General features: G+C 39.6%; 2 protein-coding genes across 2 annotated transcripts in view; both read right to left on the bottom strand.

Annotated features, from left to right (window-relative positions):
• Positions 1 to 25,127, bottom strand: part of LOC134855374 (cleavage and polyadenylation specificity factor subunit 2-like) — a 372,284-nt gene extending 347,157 nt beyond the window's left edge. Inside the window, exon 1 of the mRNA XM_063871878.1 lies at positions 25,113 to 25,127. The gene's annotated coding sequence lies outside the window, so the exon portion shown is untranslated. The remainder of the gene's footprint in view (positions 1 to 25,112) is intronic.
• On the bottom strand, positions 1,273 to 25,127 carry LOC134855375 (intraflagellar transport protein 70A-like). The gene is made up of 11 exons (XM_063871879.1): positions 25,114 to 25,127; positions 16,963 to 17,278; positions 16,405 to 16,571; positions 15,980 to 16,219; positions 15,606 to 15,746; positions 12,858 to 13,037; positions 11,762 to 11,939; positions 11,045 to 11,257; positions 10,295 to 10,537; positions 9,629 to 9,771; positions 1,273 to 1,819 (listed from the first exon to the last, which is right to left on the bottom strand). The coding sequence occupies exons 2-11, from the start codon at positions 17,261 to 17,263 to the stop codon at positions 1,604 to 1,606; spliced, it is 2,022 nt and encodes a 673-aa protein (XP_063727949.1). The 5' UTR covers positions 17,264 to 17,278; positions 25,114 to 25,127; the 3' UTR covers positions 1,273 to 1,603.
• Positions 25,128 to 26,037: the final 910 nt, after the last annotated feature.

The raw sequence follows: 26,037 nt of genomic DNA, 5'->3' as shown, positions 1-26,037 counted from the left end.
TTAAATTGAGAAGCAAAAATTTTGAGCAAAACCAAAAAACTCACCGATTGATTCAATTTACATGCAAAATCAAAGTAACCATTGTTAACAAAATGAGAAAATGAAGACCAATATCGCCAATGTGTTGAACCTTTACAAGATATTCAGGATTTTCGGAAGATTGAAATACAAATCGTAAACAGAGGTTTTCAGCTCAGAAGTTTTTTTTGGAAGTTTTCAGCATTAGCTGTTTTTTAATCATCAGACAATTCTAAAATCTCAGATGCACTTTCAAAAGTTTAAGTCGCGCGCGAATTTTGGCCATTTCGACCATATTCACGCAATACCAAATTCGTTTGTAAAATTTTCCGGAAGCGAAAAAAGTTTGCACAGAAGATCGTACAAAAAGTTGCCATAAAATAAGTTTTCCCCGCAAAATCAAATTGCAAAGTATTATAGCTAATTCGAGAAAACTCATTTATTTAAGTCACATCACACAGCGTTTCGTACTTTTGTTTCTATGAAAGTCAAAAGACTTTCATAGAAACAAAAGTACGAAACGCTGGAAAAACACGAAAGTGTTATGATAAAATCCCTGCTTTTGTACAAATGGAAACCGAAAAAAATCCGATTCAATTTTGTGAAATCAATTTTCAGATTCAAAATAGAACACTTTACTCCAGCTCAAGCAAACATAGAAAAAGTAGCAATCCTGAATCGCCGAACAGAGAATTTCCCTTCATTGTTTTGGATTCCACTCACAAAATAGCCTTGGCACATATTTACTTTACTTGCCTAGTAACAAATTATCTGCGCTTAGGGAAAGACTGAAGTTCTGATCGATCAAAACTACGAATGAACATTAAATTTTGATGTTGAAAATATTTACAATTGCACATTATATTTACAGAGGATCGATTCAGTTTTTTTAATGTACAGAATCTTCATGATCTGAGAAACAAATTTTAGCATCATTTAGCTCAATAGGAAAAAAGTGAAGATTTCTCAAACGTCAGGTTCAAATACTTTTGTTCTTGAATTGTTTTGACACTGTTTATTGAGGATAAGAATATGCAACGTAAAATAGTTTACTTTATACAAAGCAGATATGCGTCCTATAAAGCACATTTAGAAGTTTTCATCGCAAGCTGATAATATTTTTCAAAAGCGGACAACCTAGGATAGTTCGAACCAGCCAACCATTCTTGAAATCTACCATTTAAAATCTTGAGAACTTTGAAACATTCACAGATTTTGAAATGAAGCAAAAACTCGTTTCATTGCAAATCAGTGCGATCAAAATCGTTAAAACAGCTTTTAAACGGTTTGGACATATTGCTATACAAATTTTATATTCAATTTACATAGGGGAATTTATTCACCATGAATTTTCTGGATCTAACAATTCAACTCATTACAACTATTTTAAATCAGTTAAAACACCTTTGTACACTATTGCGTTGGTTTATTTGTACAATTTTTTAGGATCTTTCCTCATTATAGCTCACCTTTTCATAATGCAAAAACCTACTTCGTTGGGCCTATAAAATTTGTTATTCGACTTGGTGGGGGGGGGGGGGCTATAATGGAAAAGAGCCGTTATTTTTCACAATTTCAAATACATCTACAATGGACATATATTGTAGTTGAAACCATCCCTCAACTCATAGAAGAGCCACTTAAGATATCTAGCTTCGAATGTGATAGTGTTCCTTCCATCTCTCATTGGGTCATTCTTGTCTTCATCTGTGAGAAGGGGTCCCTCGTGGTACGCTTTCAGGTTGCGTCCATTGGCTTCGGCTGCGTCTAGGAACTTGATGCACTCTACGAACACTTCGTCCTTAAAATCAATAAAAAGGTAATAGCGTAAAACAAAGATAGCTTTGCGACAGGGGCGGCTTTATGGGGGTGGTGGGGGTGTTGGTTATCGGCGAACTCCTCCTCCCCTTCAGAGATTCGACCTACTGACTTTCCGAAAGCCTTAACGTCGTCTTTGGCCTGTTTTTGTCAAAAAACTCGCTTGCGTCGCAAAAAAAAATAGCTAGTCAGTACATCTGCTAGTTTTCAGCGAGAAAAGACTTGCGGCCAGAACATATTGGTAACTTAAGCAAAAAAAGATGATGACAAATGACGAGGAGCGACAATGGAAGTGGGTAAGGTCTTCGTCCCTCAGCCGAAAGGTCAGTAGTTCGAAGCCCATCATGATCTGACCTCGTTGCACGAAGTCGTTGGTAAAGTCACCGATTGTCACACTTAGCAAATTAACAGAAAAAGTATCATGTGTTCTCAAAGAAAGGACCGCATAACAGCGGTCCTCCGTAAGGAGATCAACATTTCGTTTTTCTTTTCGTTTTCCTATGCCCCTAGTAAAATTACAGCATAAAAACTGTTTACGAACGGTTCATACGGCAGTTAAAAAATCAGAAATTTTTTCACGCTGACACGTTTTATAACAGCTGAGATCATCAAAAGTCATTTTAAATAAGCTTTCATATTATTATCCGTACGGATATTATAGCAAAACATCCAGCATTGATTAAGTTAGTTCAGGTGCTAACATAACCAGTTGGTAGCATTAGCATGTCATAAACCTAGAGTACATTAATTAACCTATAGAAGTCTGATGATTAAATAAGTACCTATTTATACGTAATCACATATGTACTAGTACCTATAAGGCACGGTCTCTCAAATGATTCGAGGTCAGTGTCAGCCAGACTTAAACTTAGAACGTTGAATTGGGATAAATGGAACCAGCAATTATTCCTTGTCATCATCGCAAAGGACGGTGTAAATTTGAACAAGCTTCTAAACAACCCCCCAACTATTCGCAAGCCCCAAGAACCAGGATATGAGCTCCCTATAGATGGGGAAACAGACAAGCAAATACGAGATCGAAACCTACGCAACCAAGAAAAACGGGTAGCGTGGGAAAACCAATGCCAACACTTGGATAATCTTGGTCCTACCGTCGACGGCATCCCATGGGAGGAAGCTGATATCAAATGCAGAAGCTATATATATTTGTGTTTGGGAACGGAGGGCCAAAGAAGACTGACACAGTATTATCCAAACCTCAAAATTCAAGAAATCTCCACCAGAGAATTTTGGGGAAACCTAACACGACTTTTTGTTAAAGAACGAAATGTAACATTCGATCGGTATGAGGCTTTTACACGCAAACAGGGAAAAATAGAATCCCTGGAAGAATTGCATTGCGGACTTACGGAACTCGTGGCAAAAGGAAATTTTAAATGCACAGCATGCAACGATGGAGGCCTCGAATCCGAAATAGTCAGTAATCTGTTTACAGCAATAATGTCAAACGACGAAGTTCAAAAAGATCTTCTCGCCGAAACAAAAACGCCCGAACAAGCAATGGATTACGCGGTAAGACGTGAAAAAGGCCTAGAGAATCAAGTCCATATCAGAAAACAGGGAACTTCAAACAGTCATACCGGATTTTCAAAGATAAAATCAGAACCGGTCAACTTCCAACAGCGGTCAACTCCCAACTCCCAACAGCGGGGTGGACGTAGTAGAGGAGGAACAACGTCAGTGAACTACCCAGACAAATCTGGACAAAAGAAAGATTGTTTCAAATGCGGCAACGCATTCTCAGCAAATCATTTAGCAGTGTCCGGCGCGTGACAAAATTTGCAACAAATGCACCAAGAGGGGTCATTTTGCCAGACTTTACAAATCTAGCGAGGTAAATGCAATCCAGGAGGATAGTCCACACCAACAACATCTTCAAGACACCGACATGACCGCCTACGTCAATAACCTGCAAGCTGGTGACGTTATTCCGGGGTGGGAACTAATCCATCCGGATGATACATCCACCAACTGGATAAATTTCGAACCAAGACGGGCAGAAGAAATCACCGACACAGTTCTACAAGGACATCTAATAAGGGTGCGCTCGCAGACAAATAGAATCGTTTTTATTGCTGACACAGGATCCCCAGCATCGTTCGTAAACGAAAAAACAGCCAACCTACTGCCTACAACAGTCAAGTCAGCAGTAAGAACAAGAATGAGAGATGACGACGAAGCTAACCGAATGGTCTGCTACAATGGATACAAAATCCCATCCCTTGGTCGACTAACCGCCTAAACTGAATCAGGTGGTTGGACAATCCACACAGCCTCTTTTATAGTGGTGGATGACAGACGAGCGAGATATCCTGGGGCGCAATCTTCTCCCACAATTTGGCATTCAGCTACACCAAAAAAGAAAACCAGTTGGTAAGTCAACACTACAGGTTAACAGTATCGATAATTCAGATATACAAATTGCGACGTGGGTCAGAACCACGTCCCCCGGACTCTGTACACGAATCGGACGTTCAAAAAACAATATGATGCATACAAAATTCTTATCAGAATTCAAGGCTTTACAACAACGGGGTCGAATTCCCATACATATCCAAGAAAAGGTGGAACATGAGATAAGATCATTAATTGATCAAGGCCATATCAATCGCCTTGAAAAATGTAATGACCACCAAGTCATAAGCCCTATTGTAATCACTGTTAAAAAAGATGGATCAATTAAATTAGCCATGGATTCAAAACAAATAAATAAGTCGATCCACAAAAATAAGTACCAGATGCCGAAATTGATGTTCTGTTAGACAATATAGAGCAATCGGCACAGGAGGGTACAAATAAGCCTGGAACGACATATTTCTCAACAATAGATCTACGCTACGCGTATAGTCAACTGCCACTGGACGATACAACCCGTACGCAGTGTAATTTCAGTATAATCGGGGGAAAGGCAACAAGAAATTATCAGTTCCAAACTGGTTTCTACGGGCTCACGGATATGCCCGCAGAATTCCAGAAAGCCATCGATTTAACCCTCAACAATGAAAAAGACACGTTCGCATTTCTAGACGATATTTTGATTATATCACACGGCACAAAAGAGCAGCACATCGAAAAACTGACTAAAGTCCTGAATAAATTAGATACGGAAAACATGACAATTTTAATCGATAAGTGTAAATTTGGTTGCAAAAAATAGAATGGTTGGGATTTGTAATAAATGAGCACGGCACCACACCTATGCAGAAGAAGACGGACGCAATAATAAATCTACCATACCCAAAAACATTCAAACAATTGAAGAGTTTTATGGGTTCTATCCATCATCTAAACAAGTTTATTCCCAACCTAGCTCAATTATGCAACCCTCTAAGACCACTATTGTCTACAGCAAACAAATTAAATTTTCATTGGAGTGATGAAAACGGAAAAGCATTCAAAAACATCCTTAATGCCGTCAAAAACATTACGGAGAACAGACACTCCGTAAGTGACAGAGAAACTCGTATTGTTGTGACGCCAGCCGCTAAGGAATAGGCGCGGCTCTTGAACAAAATACACCAGATGGTTGGGTAACCATTGCGTATGCATCAAGGTTCCTAAAATTATGCGAACAGAAATACTCGGTAAACGAGCTCGAGCTTTTGGCCGCAGTGTGGGTCATTGAGCATTTCAAGTATTAACTATATGGTAGACGTTTTACTCTGATAACGGACCATCAAGCATTAGTAAGTGCCCTAAAAAGTAATCGGGGCAACAAAACCTACCAAAGTAGGTTAACCAGATGGATTGATCGACTCATTCCATTTGGTTTCGATATACATCATCTGGCCGGTAGTAAAATGGGAAAATGGGTCTTATTGACTACATTTCACGACACCCGGTCGGGAAACCACAACCCCCGGCGTATTGGGATGAACACTTTGTCGTAGCATTAATCGATGACTTCGTCAAATGCGTAGAATTCCAAGATAGCAGCAGTAATAACTTCGCCTTGAATAATGCTACAACAATTAATTATCTAGGCACAAAGAGCTCAACCGGAACGAAAATTTCGCACGTTCAAATTCGGTTCACACACAAATTGCATTCACTGTTCGTAGTCAATTGTTTAAATCAAGTCGCTTTCCATTTAAATCAAATTCTGAAAATCCAAAACTCAACCAAATTCCAATAATGAACAGGCAATTGCAGCAAGGCATGGCACTACCTCCGTTTCGTCGAATTACACGAAAATCTCACAGCGGTGTTCAGACCGAACTTACTTTTTCCCCTATAAATTACGCGTCCTTTAATGAATTTCTCTCAAAACCACCACCGCCAGAACTCACAATCAGTGATGTAACACACCAAGTGATCCCGTCAACGGAGAGCTTTACCTTCAGAAGAGTTGAAAACGAAAGGGTCGATGCAATTTGTCAGACTCTGGCACTAGCGCAAACACAGGACACAGAGTGTCAAACGCAGACCGAAGAGGACCGCTCAACGGGACAGGACACTGAATGCCAAACAACTGCCAGTATAGAGAAAGAGGACATCCCGATGTTCCGCAAAAACTTACGAAAAGCGATGGACGTAAACTTTTTACCAGCCGCAACCAAATGAGATCGGATTTATCGCCGCTGCTAAGCATGGTTAAGCAACAAAAATGGGACAACGTTAAGGACTGCTATGGCCCTTACTTTTATAATGTAAGACACGGCTTGTCCGTCAGAGAAAATATCCTTCTATACGACGACCGAGTCGTTATCCCAAAGCAGTTAAGACCTACACTTATGGATGCACTACACCTTACACATCCGGGACAAGGGGGAATGCTAGAAGCGGCGAAACATGTGTGGTACCCGTATTTACATCGAGATATTGTAGCAACTGCCCAAAATTGCAAAAACTGCCGTGAAAAGGGTAAGAACTTTAAAGTAATCTCGGGTAAACAACACTACACAACATTGGACGCGGTGGTAGAACCGAACGAAGAAATCTAATTGGATTTTGCGGGGCCCCTACCTGATGAGAACGATAAAGAGGTTTACATATTGGCGGGTGTCGATCGTTTCTCACGTTTCCCATACGCAAAAGTCGTAACTAATAACAAAGCGGATACAATCATCCGGTTTGTGCAAAATCACATAGTAAACCAAGGCGTACCACGAGCGATCAGATGTGACCAGGCACAAGGCTTCAGGGCAAAAAGTTTCCTTATATATTGTAAATCTCATAATATAAAACTGATTTTCGCACCAGTTGACGACCATAGAGCTATGGGCATGGTCGAAAGGCTCATACAAACCTTAAAATCACGATTAGCAATTATGAAAATCGATAAATCAAATCGACGTTACAAATTTGCATCAGACGTGGCTGAATTATTAAAAAGACTCCGCATTACCCCCAACGCATCTACAAAGCTCACTATGGTAGAAAAGCTAATACACCACTAATTAACCTCAGCACGTCGTCTAAATCCTCAAATCTTTCGTGGGAAAACACAAAACTGTCATGTTTAGACGAAAAAGTGCGCTCTAAACCAGCGCTGTCGGCGGAAACCATGTGGGACAGAGATGTGAATAGTGAGGATAAACTGGACCTAAAATTCAAGCACAAACCCAAATCAGACGACCAATACGTACCCGAACCTACTTTCAACCCTGCACCACCCGCACAAAACAACGTGGAACAAAACACAATCGAGGTTCCTCCACGCACAACAAACAACTCAGGCAAACAGCGCGCACAAAACCAACAGGATACGGTTCCAAACACGGATGCAGTTACCCTAGATAGCAGTGATGAGGAGTTCGACAGGAGATTACTCCAAAAGTTCCCAATAGGTGTGCACCTACCTCTATCAAATAAACCTTACGAAATTAAATTACTCCAGAAATCTCTTCTAAAAAAAACTAACGATTTCGAAAATTTAAGGACACGTAAACCCATAAGACTTTTAACACGATAAGAAAAACAAAATTTACAAAGGGCACCGCTACTATTCCTGAAGGATCGTTTCAAAGGTCCAGCACATACAATAGATCCTAAAACAGGACTCCGCCTCGAACAAGTCGCTAGGAAAACGGGAACTATCGCCAGAAAAACAAAAAATCCGGGGACATTTGGGGCACAATTGAAAAATATTGAAAATGGCGCAATAATGAATTACTCTCCGCATACTGCGTGGATAAGGGAAGACGGCAAACAACCTAGAGTTATTAGGCATGATGGTCTCGCGTTCATACCACACCCAAGGGTCTATGGGAGATGTAGACCAGCGGCACTTAAAGACTTCGTAGCCTATAAACACCTACCAAGAGCCAAACCGCATGTTTCAGGAAAAAAGACACCAATCAATGAGGCACAAGGAGGAAAAACAGCAAAAGCAGTAACAAGTGCGAAAAGACCGCCACCAAAAACAACGCAAGAAATTATTCAGCAGACGTTGAACCGACGAGCTCTTGGACCCCAAAAACTGTTAAAACCTTTCACAGCTAAAAGCAAAATGAACGCCCGGAATAAACGTGACAAAAGCGAACCTTCCACACAACGTCTTCCAAGAACAATACCGCACGGTAAAATGAGCCCTAAGAAAAAATCAAAAGTCGATCTCACAAACATCCAGTCTCACTTTCGTCGGATACCGATCTCGACCACAAAACTCCATCACCAAGTGAACAACCTGCTGCCAAAAGAATAGATCTTAAAGCCACACCGGAACCACACTCACCGGAAATCCGGCGCTCAACGAGAACGAGAAAAAGCACACTAGAGGAGAAATTCGGAAACGCTATCCCCATTGGAAACAACTCGACCAACACGGAGGCATTAATCACAGTGGCAACCATTCAGGATTCAAACACTGATAAAACCACAGCGAATAAATCGAGCAATTCCACAAAAGTAGACAATCGTGACAACCAACCAACCACGATGGACGAGGGGCTTGCGGCATCCCCATCACCATTGTCACAAACACCCGAAGATATCTTGTGCACTGAGGTCCACATCAATAGTGATACGCCTGAGAACGCCCGAGAAACGGCTCACACGGATAACTCACCACCCAGAACTACAAGCTCGCGTTACATCCTGGACAAACCAAAGATAACAGAAGATTCTTTCCGTAAAGACTTTGAGGATGCTATGAATTTCCTGCAATCAATCAGCTCAATTAGAGAAAATTCCATGACCTTTCAAAGAGAGAAGGAACAGATAACCCAAAAGTCGAAACAACATTCACCAGCCACAACTATCAGAGATAATCAACACACAACTGAGATGATAGGAAAAGTCAACGAGAACCAGCAGGAGGATATAGCAGAAACATTCGAAATTGATAGACTCAATTTATCAAAAAAGAGGGGAATGTTATCCGTACGGATATTATAGCAAAACATCCAGTATTGATAAAGCCAGTTCAGGTGCTAACATAACCAGTTGGTAGCATTAGCATGTCATAAACCTAGAGTACATTAATTAACCTATAGAAGTCTGATGATTAAATAAGTACCTATTTATACGTAATCACACATATACTAGTACCTATAAGGCACTGTCTCTCAAATGATTCGAGGTCAGTGTCAGCCAGACTTAAACTTAGAACGTTGAATTTAAGTTGTTCTTTTATTCGTTTAATTCTCATACACACACACACAGCGTAGTTCTCACTAACACAGAATCAACATAGCTTATACCTCACCTAACGGTCGAGAGTATAACACATATATCGAACTTCAGAAAAAATCAATGGAGGACAGGAGAGCCAAACGTTCAAATTTCTCTCTTCCCTACAGAATAAATGTGATATCTAATACAAGCGTACCTTCAGCACTAGCATGTGTTTGGCCAGATTCTCCAGCAGAGAGAGGAAGCATCTCTTGGTGTAGAACCAGGTGTCAGTACCTAGCTTCTTACTGAAGGGTTCCAATGCCTTCATCATACGAGCGATGCCGAACTCGTAGTTGCCTAGAGAACAAAGAGAAAAATAAATTTACAAGTCAGATGTACAATTGTATAAAAGATAAACTTTTTGTAAAGCATGCATGAAGATATGTCACGAAGTATCTCTGGACATGACAAAAACATTACTGTTAACATTATAGATTTTTACTTCTAATGAGCTATTCTTTTGCACCACCGCATAATTTTTCATATGAAACTGATCAAACTACGTCTTCTTTTCATTTTTCTCTGATTCTTGAGTATGCCCCCATGTCACTCGTATACTCAAATGCTTGCAAAACTAAAAATAAGTCGACGTCGAAAATGACATTTACGCAGAAACACTCAAAAATTCGCAAATTGTTGACACTTTCTTATTAGCCCCCGCCCAGCTACCACCAGTCAACCTTGGGCCTTTTTCCGTGGAGGAGAGACATGTGATCCATTCTGCCGCAGCCGTTTCCATCTTGAGGAGGCGGATGACACTAAGACCCCTCCAACCGTGACCTACCCACTCAGCCACGGCTGCTCCAAAATTATGACTCACCTTTTGCGCAGTACAGCGTTCCAATGACCAAATTAATGATACAGAAATGATAAATCTTCTTCTCCGGCTCCTCATACGCAGCTTGCTCCTCCTCCCGCTCAATCTTCTGCATCATCTCTTCCGCGTGTTCATTCAGACTGGTCATTATGTAACAGACGCACAGATTGGCAGGTATGATTGCACTGCAGGAGAGGAGGGGTTCCCGTCTGGCTTGAACTGTTTTCACCAGTGACTCGTAGAAACCTATGCATAGTTATTGATTAAAATATTAGGTCCGATGCTGAAAAAAAAATCGAGAAAGGTGTGTCAAAAAATGTTAGTGGTAAAGAACTGGATAACTAAAAACTTTGATATTGAGCTAGTTGAATCTATCGGCGTTCGTCTGTTTTCGACAACTGGAATATGATCAATAGTAAGAAAATTTTTTTTAAACAATGTGTTTTTTTGCGGTCTAAGTTTAATACCCTGTGAGATGCGGCGTCATTTGAGTTATAATAATAATTCATTTTCAAACCCGTAAGTAACAATCAAAGATTGATTTATTTATAATTTGATGAAGCACCAAGTTGGGGCACCATCAAGTCATATTTCGTGTCTCAGGAGTAAAAAACTCTCTAAGCTATTATTATGGGCTTCCTTTTCAGTTTTTCACTAATCTGGCCTTTTTGGTTCTTCCAAGATAAAACTTTTTGAAAATAATCATGAAAACGAACCTATTTATGATTTATTATAATCAGAAAATTTGTGTACCTTTTGCGTCGCTGTATTTTCCCTCTTGCATGAATAAAACATGAGCGACATTCACTTTCCACACATCATTGTCATTCAGGAACTCCACCGACTTCCTGAATATCTTCTCCACTTGGGGGTAGTTCTTCCGGTCCCAGAATATCTTGGCCTGCTGCATCAGCACTGGAAGATACATGTCCAGTTTCTCATCGTACTCTTTGATCGTCTTCTGCACTGAAATAGAAAAGGACTTAATAAACGTTTATAATTTAATGGTGAGTTAATATCTAATCTGACTGAGATCTTTATTGGAAAAATAGCTTCTCAATTTTTAGCCTGACGGATATTTTATTCTGAGATCATCTCATTATTTAGCAATGCATATGATTTTTCTCACATTTTACAATCGTGAACATCATTTCCATTTCGTCTCTCATGAATTTGGACTTCATGTTTGCTCTATCATCCGGAAAAATCTTTAAGAACTGGAACTATTAATTGCGCTTTGCATTTACACGTTCAACGTTTTGCATTAAAGCGTTGTTAGAAAAAAAAATTAAAATTTTTTCGTGGTTTTTTCAATTCAGAGAATTTTCAAAAAAAAATCTTTCAATCTCGAGGGATCGATCCATGCATCTTGGTGGTACCAACCGAGTTCGCACACCACTATACTATCCTAACACTAGTTTATCACAGCAACCGTCTTCTTTTGTTATCTTACGTAATATCTCAACATACCTTTTTCGTCCTCTCTATTCTGTCTGTAGTCCTGCACCAACTTGGTAACTTTCCTCAAGTCATCTGTGATGCGTGCATTCATGTCATCGAACTTCGCATATGCATCTTCGGGAGAAGTCTCCGCCATTAACACTGCCTCGAAGAAGTCCAACATCCACGGAGTCAGGTAGGGGTTGTCCTAAATATGGGGGGTTTCGAATTTAAGAAAAGTCAAAATATTGAATGGTACTATTGGTTGACATGATCTTATTTACATATGGAGTCATGTAGGAGTTGTCCTAAATATGGGTTTCGAGTTTAGGAAAAGTCAAAATATTGGATGTTACTATTGGTTGACATGATCTTATTTACATATGGAGTCATGTAGGAGTTGTCCTAAATAAGGGTTTCGAATTAGAGAATGAATTCAATGCATGATGTAATTAGGGGTTGTCCTTCATATGAGAATCGAGTTTTAAAAAGTTCAATATATCAGATGTCTTGAACATAAATCAACATACTTACAAGCAAAAATTGAGTTTAAAAAACATAGCAATAACATAGGGATGTCTTAAATCTACAGAAAATAGTTTACAGATAGTTTGATTCAGCAACTCGAATCTAATCTAATAGTGTTTAACTAAGACTAAATTATTTCCAGTTTAGTTTAATTGATGCACGCAAAAACAAAGTAGCTAGAATCAGTTGCCTCTCGAAACCATTCAAACAGCCGGGAACTATGATGAAAAACGACAACTATCTGCACAAAACATGAAGCAGCAATTCAACAAAAAAAGTTCAAGACTTCTCAAAAAATAGTTTCAAATCTAAGAACTAATGTTCGGTTTTAGCTCGCCAATGGTTATGTGTACCAACCGAAAGCCTATTATTATGCTAAAATACCACGACACACATTCTAAATGCGTTTGATTACTAATTTATTTTTTTCGTTTTAATACAAATTCATAAAACAACTCAACCAAGTTCTATTTTTTGTAGCTAAAACAATTGTTTCAAGGACAAAATCATGTGCAAATTATGAGCATGTGCAAAGAAAACTAACGCAAAATCTATTTTTTTCTTTTTCTCTCCTAAACATACAAAAAACAAGACTAACCTTCTGAGTAAGAATATCATTATTCTCCGCTAGCAAATCGGCCGCCAAGTCCAAGTAGTCATATTTGACATACATTATCAGCAGATTTGCCAGTGTTTCCGGGGGGAAATCTGCCTGCTGGATCAAGAACTGGAACTTCTCGAAGCCAGAGGTCGGCTCGGACTCGAAGTTGATCAGTGCCTGTAAAGAAAAGATGAACCATTTAATACAGTAATGATCACTCAGTAATGAGTACAGTAATGAGTAATGCAGTAATGAGTAATGCAGTAATGAGTAATGCAGTAATGAGTAATGCAGTAATGATAACTCATTCAAGCATCAATTTATATTAACGAGGACCTTTTGAATATTTTAAAACGGTCAATGAACAAAAAAAATTACGTGAACGATGCAACAAACAAAAAAACATAGGTCGAAAAAACTGAAAAACTTTGATAATAAACTAGCTAAACCAAAAACATTGGTGTCTCGATAAAAGAGAACAAGGGTCCCAGCTAAAGCTGGGGGTACCTAATTAATATTTTTGAAATTTTTATATTGATGCGGGATGCAATGGAAATTTTCAAAAACTAGGATTTTGTCCAAAACCTTTGTTGCTTCTCTACTAAAATAAGAGAAAAATTTTTTGAGAAATCGGAATTTTCCCGAAGACAAAATTAAGAAGTCGTAAGAAACCAGTTCTTTCGATTGAACGGTTCTTTCGTATCAGATTTGTAGGGGAGTTTTTAAGAATATGAAAAATATTCTAAAAACTGACAAAAATTCAAAACTTTGACTTACATGAAGTCATGAATTTTTTCTGTTAGGAATTGGACTTATCCGATTATGTACTTAGACTGACTTTCAACAACCTGTTGTTTCGAGCAAACCCTTGATATCAGATTTGGCACGATAGTTATCCAGAAAAGTTTCCACGGATTGGACAACAAATCAAAAAAAACATTACATTTCCCAGATTCATAGCTTTTTATGTGAAAAAAAAATTGAACGTAGCCGTTATGCGGAAAAAAATTCACAAAAGCAGTTATTTTGATTGAACATCAAAACTCAGATTTGGGAGGGCAGTTATCGAAAAAAGCCAAATAGTTTTAAAAAACGGTGAAAACAAAACGAAAATCACTTTTGCGAGGGTTGAAGGTCGTTTTTGAGACGGGTGAAATAGTTTTTCCAAAAACCACATCGTAAGCGGTCTTTCCAATAATACCCCTTTTTTGAAAATCGGTAAAGAATTTTAAAAAATTGCGTAAATTAAAAAAAAAATCCGAAGCGCCTCAACAAACGAAAAAAAACCAAATCCCATGCAACCAGCATAATCACTGAATTCGAGAAAAAAAGGATTTCAAAAACAAACATGCTCAAAATAGGTCTCTTGCCAAAAATTTCCAATAGAGCCCTCCAAAAAAAAAGAGTCAAATTTGAAAAATTGTTCACAAAAAGCCTGGTACCCGTGATGCAGTACACTTGCTCCAACTATGAAAACAATAACAAATTTGTTTGAAAAAAGAAAGACCATTTTTTCCGAGAAATCACAAATTGCAAGCTTGAAAAACGCCAAAACGCCGGTTAGCTGCATGTCGAAAAGATCTGTTAATAAATGCAAGGAAATTCTCAAGAACTCCGATATATCTATTTAACTTTCTCCTACAATTTTAAGCGTCATTTGAGATCCACTTTAATAACGAATATCAGAAATCAAGCTTCAGCAGAAATCAAAACTCAGCTATCGAAACAAATGAGATCACAAAATCTTCCAAAAACAACACGAACTAAAAATGCAAACAAATCACTTGCGATACAATTAAAACATTGCATTACAAGAAGTCAATTTGGTTATTGAAATATTAAACTCAAAAACTTACTTGAGAAACTTACTTGAAAAAACTATATCTACAAAAAACTCAATTACCTTTGTCTCGGATGAGGCTCAAAATCAACCTTAGCAAGCAGTGAGAATCAATAACCGAGCAGTCAATAAGACGAAAAACTTGGGTTGACCTTCGTTAAGGCGAAAACGAAACTTGTTATAAAAAGATGGAATGACGACCCTCGTGAAGGCAAAAACTCGCGTCTTTGTAAGTTATTTCAGCGTCTGTAAATTCAGAAAACTACAAAATCCTGACGCAATCAACAATAACAAAAACTTCAAAACTTTGCGAACAAGTTATTCAAAAGTGATTCAGTTTGCGAACAAGTGATTCAAAACTTTTTGTAAGTTATAAAAAGATGGTATGACGACCTTCGTTAAGGCGAAAACTCGCGTCTTTGTAAAATCTTTGACGCACTAAAAATGGGCATTTTGTGCAATGCCCACTTGGGCCAAGGAGAAAGCGAAACAACAACCTCAATTTGTAATTAAGTCTGAGCCGGATTAAATCAACACTTTTTTCTAAGCCAGGTAAAGTCAACACCTACTCAACTCACTACTTATCCCAAAGTGCCTTTGGAAGTCAGAAACACGAACCGGCAGCAACAAATGCGTTTTAATAAAGTCACATCAGACTCTTTTCTTTTCCCTCTAGCTGCGAAAATTTCACAAAAACCGAGAAAACTTGAAATACGGACCACTTTGACAGCTTGTAGAATTGCATGCTCAACAATATAAAACGCTTCCTGGCACCAACAACTGACGTTTATTTTGAAGATGAAGATTTTTGCTAACGCTGACTGAAATTGCCCAATAACAACTACAAGAAAAACGAAACAAGTTACTTTTTTTTAGACAAGCACTGCTTGAGTAATTATAAAAACCTGATTGTGAAGAGTGACAGGGTCAAGTTCTTCCTCCGAGCGAGGGGGCATGTCAGTCAGTGCCTCAACGGCCCCTTCGTTGTTCTTCAGGCGAAACTCAATGGCCGCTTTCAGGTTGAATCCTTCCACCAGTGCGGTTTCCTAAAGCGAACAAGCGTGATTCAAAACTGCTCTTTTCAATCGAAATTTCATTTGCTTGCGTCTAGGAAATATTGAAGTGAAAATACCAATCAATTGCCAGTAGTAGGCTCAAAACTGCTATATCATCAAAAGACATTTTAACATGTGCGCCAGAAGTTTCAATTGTTTCTTTAAAACCGCAAAACAAAAATTGTAACAGGCCTGCAATATCAAAGTCAAGATTGACAGCTAACCTGTAGAGCCAACGTATTTCCCACACTTCTGATTTCCAACCCCTCCGTCGCCATTCCGACACTTAACTCGGGGTGATCTTTGATTCCCCTTTCTATAATCTCAGAGAGAAACCTCAAAGACTGCGCGTAGTCAGTTTTCTTGTAGTAGCACAAGGCTATGTTGTAGCAGAGGTCAGGTTTGAATCCCTGTATGTTGTGCGCGTCCAAAAAATGCTTCAGCGCGTCGTCAAATTTGCCCTCCTAATTAACAAAACTTAAACCATTCAATTATTCTGCACAACATGAAATAATTCATTCTGAACATAGTGGCTACCTGGAACGTGATAAATAATTTTCTAAAAAACTGAATTTTGAGAGCAGATTTTGTTGGTATTATGAAAACATCAATGCATAGCGAGAATTTAACCGAAGACATATTAATGAACCTTGAAAAGGATGCAGCCATAGTTCACATGCTTGTCGGCGTCACCAGAAGAACTCTGCTCAACCAATCCTTTAGCAGATTGGATGTCACCCTCGCCATATTTGATGGCTGCTTGCAGTTTCTTAACTTCTGCTGCCAATTCCGAGTTTCCGTCATCAAGTTGTACAGCTTAAAAACACTTATACCGTTAAGCTTTAAATATTGCTCCCTCCGAGACCAATACACCTCCCAAAATGGTAAAACCAGTAGTATTAGTAGTAGTAAAATATTTAGAGACAGTTCTCAGGGGTTCCCACCCAGGTTCAAGTTCATTAGTTTAATTTCATCTTGTTTGTGATGTTACAGTTTCCACATCTGCATTTTATTTTCCATGTACATTTGTTTTCCTCGGAGCAGTGTGTAATAAAGAAGTGCCAGTAGATTTTCTGCAAGGAATCTTTGTTAAGTGTGAGCTCTCGTAATTTTTTTTTGTTTGTAGGCTGGCGGCTTTAATGGGACAACCCCCCATTTTCAAACAGGTGACAGATTTGATGAGTATCGATTATATGCGCTGCGTTACCTGTATTCATGGCATCTTGATAACTGCACGCCTTATATTGAGACTGCGCTAGATACATCAAATAGTGTTCATTATTCGGACATAAATCTACCAGTCGTTTATAGTAGACCACAGAATCCTCATAATGTTGCATTTGATAGGTACAATAACCCAAAATCGATAACGCAGCTCGTGATCTTCCATTCATATTCAATTCAGAAGTAAGAATCTTAACTACTTCGGCGTATTTCTGCTCTTTGATTAGATTGTACACCACCTTAGTGTATTCTCCATCTTTTGGTCGCAATGAGTGATGATACATGACAATTGAACTCTAAAAATATGTAGGTTTTTGCTACGGTAAAAAAACTCTGCATAAAACTCTGGTTGAACACAATCGAGCAGGTTTTTTTAACCATAAGGTCAAATATTATTATGGTGAAATTATTGTGCCTAATTGTTGTGATACTTATTAAATAGAGAATGCGTTAAAATTGTTATTTCAAACAAACGTTTTCGCACATGTTGTGCATCTTCAGGTTTTAAAAATTCTAAACTATCTGTACAAAATTATCAAAGATCATAAAAAGTGTCACACACATCATTACTTCAAAACTTTAAAAATTCAACCAATCAAGACTTTACAAATATCACTGAAATTATGTAACAACTATTATGTAACACTTAAAAACATTTTGTCACAAACTTCTGAGAGTTTTCTTCATTTTTATTTTCACATTTTCGTTTTGTGGCTAATTTTAATGCTAACATGTAAGTTGTTTCAAAACTTTGTTGTTTTTGCCAGAATTTTTCGATTCTGGAACTATAGCCTTAGTGTCAGCTCCCTACTTCTAAACTCGTCACGCGTGTTAATTGCCGGTCTCTTTCCTAATGTGCAGCACCTCTAATGTAAGTAACTTGATGCTGCTGGACGCCTGGTCGATTATTTTCTAATTAAACACAGACTTACTACTCTCACTACCACACTGCCTTATATGCTGTCCAACTGGTGTATCCTCTTTTCGGTGTTCCTCAATCCTTGTGGTGAGAGGTCGGACCGTATAGCCAACATAGATGGATTTGCACCCACAACATTCAAGTCTGTACACCACTTTTGATTTCAGTTCACTGGAAAAGGAGGATTTTAGAGAGGGCGAACAAGTTTTCAATTTCCTCGTCGTGAATAATATCAGCGCATTGGTGATAGCGCGCACTTTTTTTGGTAATGTCTGACTGTGATTCCCCCTATATTGGACCATCAAAATGGGTAGTGAATCACGGCTATAATCACAGGGCTTCTTTTTTTCAGCCATGTTCTTTTTGTTTTTGCCCTCGCTGATGATCTCTTCAAGGGCATGGGATGCAACCCGCGACGACCATTTTTCCGGATACTGGTTATCCAACCACTGCTCACGGTTGATTTTCATGGCTTTATCATAATCTTCCCATGTTGAGGTACTGCGGAAAACCCGTTGAACAGTTCCTTCAATCACACTTCTCTTGTACTGAAGGGGGCGCAGCTTCTAAAATTTAGTATGATACCTGTATCTGTTGGTTTTGATATCACCCACAGCTAATTTTCCTTTTTTTGTGAATACTAATTTGTAAATCCAAAAATGCTAAAGTTCCGTTTGTGTTTGGTGTCTCTATTGTGAACGGTAAATTTGGATGTAGTAAGTTTGCAGACCGTAGCACTTTTTCGAGATCACCCTTCACTGTTCTCACTATATCATCAACGTAACGGAGAAATAACTTAGCTTGTTGCCCTGACTTGTTTTTCTCTCTTATTGCGATGCATTTTCTGCAGTACCAGACAGTTTCACTTATATCTCGATACTCATCATCTGATATATCACCGCATTTTACGTGATACCAGTTCAAACAGCATTCACATTCTACACCTTTTGACCTGTACGTGACTTTCTTATTGCACTCGGGACAAATTCCGTGAAGATCTTTCTCGGGCTAAAACATTTCGGGAATATCCCTCGATAGTGCAGTTTCGTACTGCTTCAGCCAAAGATTTGCTAAAACAACGGCAAGAGATGCCCCCATTGCCAAATCATCTTTATGAACGTACCATGTTTCATTGCACTTGAAATGGACTTGACTAACTGCCATGCTCAACAGTATCTTCATGGTTTTCCTAGCATTTGATGGTGGTTCATCTTGCTCATCTTTCTCAGAGCTATGTCTATCGCTTCTTTCAGTGGAACATTTGTGTACAAACTCTTAACATCTAGAGATATCAATATTTCATTGGGCTCAAGATTAGTGCTCTCTAAGATTTCTCTCGCATCTAGTGAGTTGGTTTCGATGTTTGCGCCCTCAATTTTCTCAAAAAATTTTGCAAGAACCTTGTTCAAGTTATAATAAGAGCTACCAGGCAAGGAGAGGACCGGTCTTAATGGTATATTCACTTTATGCACTTTCGCCAACCCATAAAGCCTGGCGGGCTGCCCCCCAGTAGACCTCATCCTTGCGTAGAGCTTTACTTTTGCTGAAGTGATTTGAATCTAATGTATCCGACAATTTGTTCTCGTAGGTGTCCTTTCTCATTACACAAAAACCCACGCCTTTGTCATACGGTACCGCAGCTAATCCATTACTCTTCAGATACTTTCGGGCCTTTTCAACGCCTTTGTCAGATGGTGTTTGTTTCACACTTTTAGCATAGGCTTTTGCCACAGCTTCGATCTCACAAAGGGCCTCCCCGGGGACTTTACGATTTTTGAGATCCGATAGAAAGATGTCAATGTCGGCGAGAAAGTGCGTCTCATTAAATTTATCCCTGACGGGATGCTTTGGCCCTATTGCCAACACTTGTTGTACTCAATTTGGTAATTCAACATCATCAAGAGCTCTTACCGAACCCTCACCTTGCTTCCCTAGAGGTCGGTCTTGCCTTTCTGATAGTTTCATTAGCTTCTTCTGATGGGTCTCTTTGACTGTTGCTGTTTGCCTTTGTCCCCTAAGACTTATATATTTAATTACCGAAGGCCAAAACTTCTCATCTACACCCCTCTGTACTGCGCCTCTCGCCCTTTCTAGTTTGACATCAACGTTTTTCTCATCTGTCCTTGCCTTGTTTGCCTTGAAGGAGTTATTAAATAGATTTCTTTGTTCAAATTTACCGCTTGTGTGTTTTCATATCATATGCGCGCTGGGCTTTCCTCTTCTGGTTATCTTACCAAATCTCGCCGTCCCAGCCGTAGGTGAGTGAAGTTTCCCTGGCGTAACTAGACGCAAGAAAGAGTGAGCTGGTGAATCGACCTCCAAATCGACGTCAGGTTGTACCACTCCTTTTTTTCCTTTTCATCGCCTTTGCCTCAGCAATTTTAAACCCTAAGTGAAAGTATTCATAAATCATCCCAAAGAGCTTCCTTTCTCGCCCCAGTTGTCTGTGTTTCAGGTTGATGCCGCGATTCCAGGCAAGACGCATCCCTGAGTTCTCACAGAAACTAGTTATCGGGACTTCAAGGACCAAATATATCAAACCAGCTCTATTAAAAGCAACACTTCACTCCTACCGCGGCGCAACGCTTCATGATCTGTTTGAAACAGTTTTACAATACAGACCAAAGCGCCTAAATACAGTAACAATAGTTGCTGGATACAATGACAACAGGCTGCATCCACAGGAATTAGAACAGCACTGGAAAAACTTGATTAACCTTGTCACTAACAAGTTTCAGCCCAAGTCACTGATCATCCGCAAAACAATTCAGAACTGTAATATTTCCGAAGTAAACCGCAAAATTTATATTCATAATCATGAGCTGTTTAATTTGATAAAAAGATTTGTACACCCCCATACACTTATTGTTTCGCCTAAACTCAACCTAAATCTAACCCCTCAAATGTTCTGCCGTGATGGCATCCATTTCTCGTTCTACGGTAATGATTTCTTTACAAACTTTCTTGCAAATTCAATCTATAAATTCTCTCGCGAACTTGACACCGCCGTCCTTCCTAAAATGGCTACTCAAACACACTGCCTTATTTGTGAAAGCAGCCTGCGAGGCGGAGGTGTTTGGTGCTTCACATGCCCAGGCTACATGCATGTAAAATGCAGCGCCCTAGCCCGCAGCAGTGATCACTATGACGATTTCAGTTGTCATCGCTGCACCTCCTAATTTCATTCAGCTAACGACAAGCATGAATGCAATCCCCCAACCCTAGCTACAACCACGCTCCCCCAAATGCACCCTCACCCTTCCACTGCCCCACACTCACAAAACTCAGGAGAGTCTTCCACTATAGAACCCAGAACAATACAAGACCCATGGTCAAACCCCTGTCCAGAACTCATAGAAACCACCATGAAATTATACACCGAAGTGGTCCACTGGAAACCGGTCTTTATGATCTTGTCAAAAATAAAGTTGGTTATAACTTTATTGAAACCCTCAATAGAACTTTGAACAGCCTAATAGAAAACAACGAAAATACCTTCGCAATGCACGCAGCAATGATTTTTCCACACTTATTACTGTGCAAAACAAAGTCCGAAATTGATGGATCTTTATCCAAGACAATGGCAAGGCGACTTAAGCAATGGCAAGACGGAGACCTGGATGGACTATATAACGAAGGAAAGGCACTGCAAATGTGCTTGTTGAAAGGAAGTACAAGCAAAACTGAAAGTGAAGCACAACAGTTCAACAAACTAATGAATACTGGAAAAATATCAAGCGCAATTGCAAAACTAACAGACACATCTAAAGGCGTTCTTTCGCTCGACGAGATTGTCAAAGGGAATTTTTAGTTAATTAGTTAAGCGAGTCCACTCTATGTCCAATCCAGAGCTCTTGGGCCCAACTGTTATTAAGCGTTTTGAATAGCTGCGCATGAGGGACAACGTTGAAGCGTTTTTCTATGTCGGCAGTGTTTGACGCCAGCTGCACCTCGCATGAAGCTCCTAGTTGGGTATGGAGGGCTCGTAGCCGGTAGACTTTGCCGTCCGAAGACGTTGATCCCCCACACCACGGAGAGGTGTCTACCTTGTGGGGGCGTCAAAGGTAAGACAGTAGAACAGACTCTCATAGAGAAACAACCACCATCTAAACCAATTAATGAGAACTATATTACACCAGTCTCAAACAAAACAATTCCCTTCCATCCATCGATATTTGATCAGATAAACGGTCAACATATCAAGAGGGCAGCCATGAGAACGCACGGATCGCATGGACCATCTGGCCTCGATACGAATGAATGGAGACGTATTCTGACACACTTCGGGCAACAATCAGTTGAAATTTCAAAAACAATTGCTAAAATTGCCGAAAAATTGGCAACAGAAGAACTAAATCCAGAACTAATGGAACCATATAACGCATGCAGATTAATACCCTTAGATAAGAATCCAGGGGTAAGACCCATTGGCATAGGAGAAGTTATGCGTAGGATAATGGGGCGAACAATAACTAAATGCCTGAAAAACGAACTCATGTCGCTCGGTTTAAACTACCAACTCTGCCTAGGACAAAAATGTGGCATTGAATATGCGATCCACACGCTAAGAGATCAATTCAGCAAAACTTCCGCCGATGCTATTTTACTGATAGATGCCGAAAACGCTTTCAACTCGCTGAACCGAAAGCTGGCATTAAAAAACATCGAAAACACCTGCCCTTCCCTTTTAATAGCGATTAAGAACTCCTACTCCAATCCATCTAAACTATTCGTTAACAAAAAAAAACAATCTACTCTCAAGAAGGGACAACCCAGGGGGATCCACTAGCAATGGCCATGTACGGTCTAGCCATAATACCCCTCATAAAACTCTTATCAGTAGACGATGTAACCCAGAAATGGTACGCAGACGACGGAAACGCAGTCGGTAAATTAAGAAATCTACGAACCGTCCTCGATAAAATTGTATCACGACTACCACGTGAAAGCATCACGGCTACCATTTTCGGCTACCACGTGAAAGCATCCAAATGCCAACTCATTGTCAACGAGGAAAAACTCGGTGAAGCTCAGAAAATCTTCGCAAATACAGGAATCACTATAAAGGCAGGAGCCCGAGTGCTTGGTTCAGTTATAGGAACAGAATCTGAATGTAAAAAGTTCCTCGAAATTCAACAGAATGAGCAAATCAAAATTTTGAAAAAACTAACGAAAGTTGCTAAAACCTCCCCTCAAAACGTTTATGCCTGCAATACTAAAGGAGTTCAAGAAAAGCTTTCATTTCTTGCCAGGACAACGCCTAACACTATGGAAAACTTAGAAATATGTGAAAACATTATCAAAGAACAATTATTACCTAATCTAGTCGGTAAAGACACTTTAAACCCCCAGTTCCGTGAGATATCTTCCTTAACCCTTAAAATGGGCGGACTTAACATCAAGCTGCCATCCGATCATGAAAGCTACCTAGAATGGTCTAAGGAAACATCACTGGTACTGGAATCTCATGATCCTATTACAGCAGTAACACAGCAAGAAAAAATATGTACGAAATCAAAAAATTGAAAACTGATAGAACAAATCGAAAAAAAACAAACGTCATTAACTCCTTAAATGAAACAGATAAATACGCAATCGACCTGGCCTCTGAAAAGGGAGCCTCTAACTGGCTCAATGCTCTACCACTGAGCAGATACAACTTCAACTTGAACAAATCAGAGTTCAGAGATGGTATTTACTTAAGATACGGATGGGAACCAACCAAAACCCCACTCTCGTGTGCATGTGGTGCTGATTTTAACTTGACACATGCGCTTCATTGTGCAAAGGGTGGTTACACACACATAAGACACAATGAAATAAGAGACACATTCGCCAACCTCATGAACGAGATTTGCAATGACGTCGAGATTGAGCCGAAACTTCAGCCGTTGCAAGGCGAAAGCTTTGTCAACAATTCAACTACAACTGAAGATGAGGCACGACTTGACCTTAAGGCAAACGGACTCTGGGGTTCACGATTCAGCCGCGCTTTCTTTGATGTGAAAACTTTCAACCCCCATGCCAAAACATCGCGAAAACTGCATAAGGATGCATACAAATATCACGAAACGCTGAAGAACTCCAAATATCAGCAAAGAACTTTAAACGTAGAGCAGAGTAGCTTCTGCCCGCTTATTTTTGGATGCACCGGTGGTGCTGCTCCAACAGCCACGCGGACGATGCAGCGATTGGCCGAAAAACTAAGTGAAAAAAGACAAGAAAGCTATCCAGAATCTATAAACTACATACGAACTAAAATAAGCTTCGCGCTCCATAGGAGCTCTATTTTTTGTATAAGGGGGTGCAGATCGCTACGCAAAGCTCAATTTATCGACAACTCCATAAGCGCTATTGCAGAGGAAGGACGGCTAAGATAAATTAACATTACGACGATGCATTTAATGCTGATTTATGACTTCATTGATAATATATATGCATTTTTATATCGCTGGTATGGCCCTATCCAGCTTGTGCACTTACCGTTACTAAACGGAAAGGCCCCTTTTGTAATTTAGTTTGTTTTTTTTTTCGAAAAACCAATGGAAACTAAGAAGTAATTGCAATCACTTGAACGAACTTAAAAAGCGTATGATGATTGGGAAGGAAGGGTTGGGAGAAAACTAACACCAGTGTAACATTAACACCCTTAACACATGTGGAACAAAGCAATACGAGAGCCTTGTTACAGCAATTCCTGGCCAATCCCTTAATAACAACTTGCTGAACCAAAGAAAGAACCTCCGACGATTACTGGAAGACAGTCCAATGAAGTAGAAAAAAGTGGTTGTGTGGCACGACGTGGTGAACAACACCATTAGCAGCCACAGAACAAACAACTATCGCCCAACCGGTGTCGAGGAGCTGACAAACTATTTGAAGTTGAAGAAGCAGCAGATATTAGCGATCGTCTATTGCAGAAAGGAAGGAACGCCCGACTTGTTTAGTCAGCTTCTCGGCACAGGAGTTCTCAATATTCCAGCTACAAAACGGCTACTCTCCAAGAGCACGCAAATCGACCCGGAGCAGCTCAAGGAATATTTGAAGCTGTACCAGAGTGCTGAATTGGAGCTGAAATCTGAACACAATCGAGCAGGTTTTTTCAACCATGAGGTCAAATATTGTTATGGTGAAATTATTACACTAGTCCATCGTCATTTCACCTATTCAAAAAACCATTGGAAACTCATAAGTAAGTGCAATCACTTCTGTTTATTTAATAAGTTTATTTTTGTTGTGATATTTTTAATAAATAGTTTCATATGTTATGATGACGGGGACTCGTGGACGCTTGAAGAGTGCTCAAAATTCTTCTTGTACTTCTTGCAACGCAGCCGTGAAGAAGCAAGACGAAAGAGTGCAATGCGATAGGTGTGGCGAGTGGTGGCATCGGACGTGTACGGATATACCGCAGCAGATTTACGACCATCTATCATCGGTTCGTGGGATTATGTGGGCCTGTGCGAACTGCCTTGACGATGCCAAGACAGAAATGAAGACGTCCATTCGAGTTAAGTCTATTGAAACTTCTCTAGATTCTATCAAAACTGAAGTCATCAATCTTGAAGCAGCATCTGTATCCACTGATACAAAGACAACTGTAAATGGCCACACATCAACGCCTGTTACACCTGATGATCAAATTAAAATGAGAATAAGAATAAATGGCGTGCCTGAACCTTCCAATCAAAAATTGCATGACAGAGTGGGTTCAGACATTCAAGCAGTCAGAAAAGTTATGAAGTATTTGGGAGAGCCTGTCAATGAGCCTATTACTGATTCCTTTCGTTAGGGAAAGTATCGATCTGATGCTACCAGGCCGAAAACCTTGCTGGTGAAGTTTAAGAATCCATGGCTGGTTCGTAAGTTGCTGGCTAAATCGTATATCTTGAAAGATTATTCTGATCGCATCTACTTATCCAGAGAGCTTACTGTTGACGAAAAGAAAGTGGAGTCGCGTATTCTCTCTGAACGTTATAAACTTGTCGAAACCGGTATCTCAAAGGATAGACTGAGAGTTAGAGATTTCAAATTGTATCTGGATCGCAAAGAACATGTGTTTTGAATAGCCAACCCCAAAATTACTCTCTGTTTGCTGAATGCCCATTCATTGAAAAAACATAATGCCATTTATGAACT

The sequence above is a fragment of the Symsagittifera roscoffensis genome, chromosome 10 (assembly GCF_963678635.1).
Source record: "Symsagittifera roscoffensis chromosome 10, txSymRosc1.1, whole genome shotgun sequence".
Lineage (NCBI taxonomy): Eukaryota > Metazoa > Xenacoelomorpha > Acoela > Convolutidae > Symsagittifera > Symsagittifera roscoffensis.
The sequence above is the reverse complement of the archived record's forward strand: the minus strand, read 5'-3'. Positions and strand labels throughout refer to the sequence as shown.

What these genes read in the sequence shown, in the direction of transcription:
- LOC134855375 (XM_063871879.1), bottom strand. Translation starts at nt 17,263, where the DNA reads ATGTATCATCACTCATTGCGACCAAAAGATGGAGAATACACTAAGGTG. An exon ending in GAAATACGTTGGCTCTACAG is followed by an intron (nt 15,747 to 15,979) that starts GTTAGCTGTCAA and finishes TGTTCGCTTTAG; the next exon opens with GAAACCGCACTGGTGGAAGG. An exon ending in GAATAGAGAGGACGAAAAAG is followed by an intron (nt 11,258 to 11,761) that starts GTATGTTGAGAT and finishes TTTCTATTTCAG; the next exon opens with TGCAGAAGACGATCAAAGAG.